At 41.5% G+C, this 2,615-nt stretch overlaps 1 protein-coding gene across 1 annotated transcript in view; it reads left to right on the forward strand.

Annotated features, from left to right (window-relative positions):
- Positions 1 to 2,615, forward strand: part of LOC104394006 (small conductance calcium-activated potassium channel protein 2-like) — a 213,582-nt gene that overhangs the window by 146,313 nt on the left and 64,654 nt on the right. The window contains exon 2 of the mRNA XM_010003541.1: positions 67 to 162. Within this exon, the coding sequence (XP_010001843.1) occupies positions 67 to 162 (96 nt within the window). The remainder of the gene's footprint in view (positions 1 to 66; positions 163 to 2,615) is intronic.

Here is a 2,615-nt window from a genome sequence, read left to right on the forward strand (position 1 = left end):
GCGGGGCAGAAGCCGCCGCTCCCTGCACGTGGGTCCCTGAGGGACGACGGTGTCTTTCTCTTGCAGGAGTCGCTGTATTCCCTTGCTCTGAAATGCCTTATTAGCCTCTCCACGATTATCCTGCTCGGGCTCATCATCGTGTACCACGCGAGGGAAATTCAGGTAACGTGTCTTTCCGTGGGTGAGGGAGCGCTGCCGGCATCGCTGGGGGTGCCGGGCGGCTTGTCTAAGGGCGCAGTCGTGAGTGTCGGGCACTTCCCGCTGTTCCAGACAGCAAAAGCCATCTCTGTTGCACTTGGCAGAAGTTGGTGAATGGACCTGAGCCCTCCAGAGAAACACAGTGGGCGAGTAGGTGCCGGGCAGCTCTGCCGGCCAGGGACTGTTGCCTGCGGGTGTGCTATAGGATCGCTTAGCCCTGATGGTACAAACGTGCTTTCTTGGTGACATTCCTGCCGACTTCTGTAGCAGATACACAACGACAGTCTTTATTTCCCAGTGAAAAATTCCAGTGCTGTGCGTTTTTCTCTTGACGACAAGGTTGTCTTCACTGTGCAGGGTGTGTAGTCTTTGCTGCACTGTCTCAGATATGAGCATACTCAAGGAGAATGTTTAAGAGGAAGGGGAGGACGTAGGTTCTACTTGGTTTATTTAATGCTGCACAGCCACTGGGATGTGACAGAGGAAAGCTGCTGGGAAAGGCAGTGCTAAAAGTAGGAGGAATGTGATTGTCAAAGCTGAAGAATAAGTCTCACAAACACTATTGAAGGTTCTGTCTGAGGGACTTAATTCTCACTTCGGTTGTAATTTTGTAGACCAAGAACTTAAAACTTGGCATTTCAGCTCAACTGAAACAAACAGCAGATTTCAGAGTTTTGAAGGGAAAAATACCTTACTTACAGGTGCGTTTATGCTTCTGCATTTGCAGATTGTTTGGAGAGACCTTGAGCTACAAGCTGAAATGACAGCTCTCAAGGGCAAAGAAGACTTTTCCACTGGTACCAATCAGTTAAAAAAACAAACAGTGAATATGTAGTACCTTGCTTCTGTGCAAATGAGTGCTGTAGTTTCAATGTGAAATGGTACCATAGTCTCCTACTTAGGCTAATGTTAGGGAAGTATTATGTTACTGAAGATTCTTTGCCAAATTGGATCCTGTTGTGCAGTTCTTACACATGCATTTATATTCCTGGCTCAGAACTCAGTTTCTCTGAATTAATGTAAAAGATATTGAAAGCTCTTTAATGGTAAATAAACAAGTGCTCTGGTGAAAGAGAACTACTTGAGTACTGAGAGGTTTTTTTGTCTGTAGAAAAATAAGTAAGTGATGCTACTGCAATGTGTGAGCCTTCTTCTCTGGTTTATCTTACCACAAGTGGTGTGTCAGACCTGAGGAGCAAAGCTTAAAAAAAATATCAGTAAACATTTTCATTACTTTATATATTTTCCAGGAACTTGAAATGGAAAATTTTATGCAGGGTAACAATATAGTTGTAGGTCTCTGTATTCATTGGTCTATACTAAACAGTTACTTCAAGCTCCAGTTGTGTTTTTTTGTTGTTTTTGTTTTTTCAGCTAAAAAGTTACGAATTTTAATCCCCTAGTGACAGATCAGAAACAAAATTTTGAAAACCCAAAGTTGTAATTCTTTTTTTATTTTTCTTTTTTTATTGATTGCTTTAAAGAACTTCCTCATATATGCAACTATGTGGAAGGAGTTATGCAATCATGTGACTTTAATCGAGGTTAATGTAATTTTCAGTGCTGCCTGACAGCATGTAACACAAATATACCTTGTCTGTAAAACAGCAGTACCCTATGTTTTAGTCTGAGACACCAAAAACTGCACTAGTCATGGCAGGACCTGCAGCTTTGAGGAGCTCTGCCATTCATCTTGAAAATGAAGAGGAAGTTCTGTTTTTCAGGGAGCTTAGAAAGAGAGGGCATAGTATGAATGAACCCTTAGCTATTAGATATCTGATAGCATTTTTTAGGTGTCCATTTCTGTATACACACTTGACATTAAAAAAAAACAAACGGAGCAGAACATAAATTACATCCATTTATGGTTGTAAGTTGATCTTACACTTGGCATCTGAAAACCGGAAGTGCTTTTAAAATACTTTGGCTTAGGAACATAACAAAATCTTCTCCAGGCAAAAGACAATACTGTGTAACTCTGGTAATGTGATGGTTTCTAAATAGTCTTTAAAGTGGACTGTTTTCTGAAGGCAAACGTGCCTTTAATTCAAGCAAATACCCTGCTCTGTGTAGTAGAATCGATCACGTCTGCAGAATCGTGCCCACAGATGGTTGTGTCCAGGAGGCCTGTTTGCACCACCTGTTTGTCAGCCCTGTTCAAGTTTGAACATTCCTTTCTCATTCTTGTCTCAAGTGTAGAGTTTACCAGTGGGGATGGTGTAAATAAGCAGGAATTTCATTGAGAGAAGAATTGCCCTATAGAACAGGAGAAGGTCAATGTATTCTGCTTGAGGTATGGTGTCTTTCATACTCTGAATGAAGCAAGCTTACCTAAAATGTAAGTAGGTTTTTTTGCAAAGCATGAGGCCAAACATGTTGCGAAATAAAAAGCTAACAGTTTAGTAACTATTACTGAT

This window comes from Chaetura pelagica, unplaced genomic scaffold, assembly GCF_000747805.2.
Source record: "Chaetura pelagica isolate M959 unplaced genomic scaffold, ChaPel_1.0 scaffold228, whole genome shotgun sequence".
Lineage (NCBI taxonomy): Eukaryota > Metazoa > Chordata > Aves > Apodiformes > Apodidae > Chaetura > Chaetura pelagica.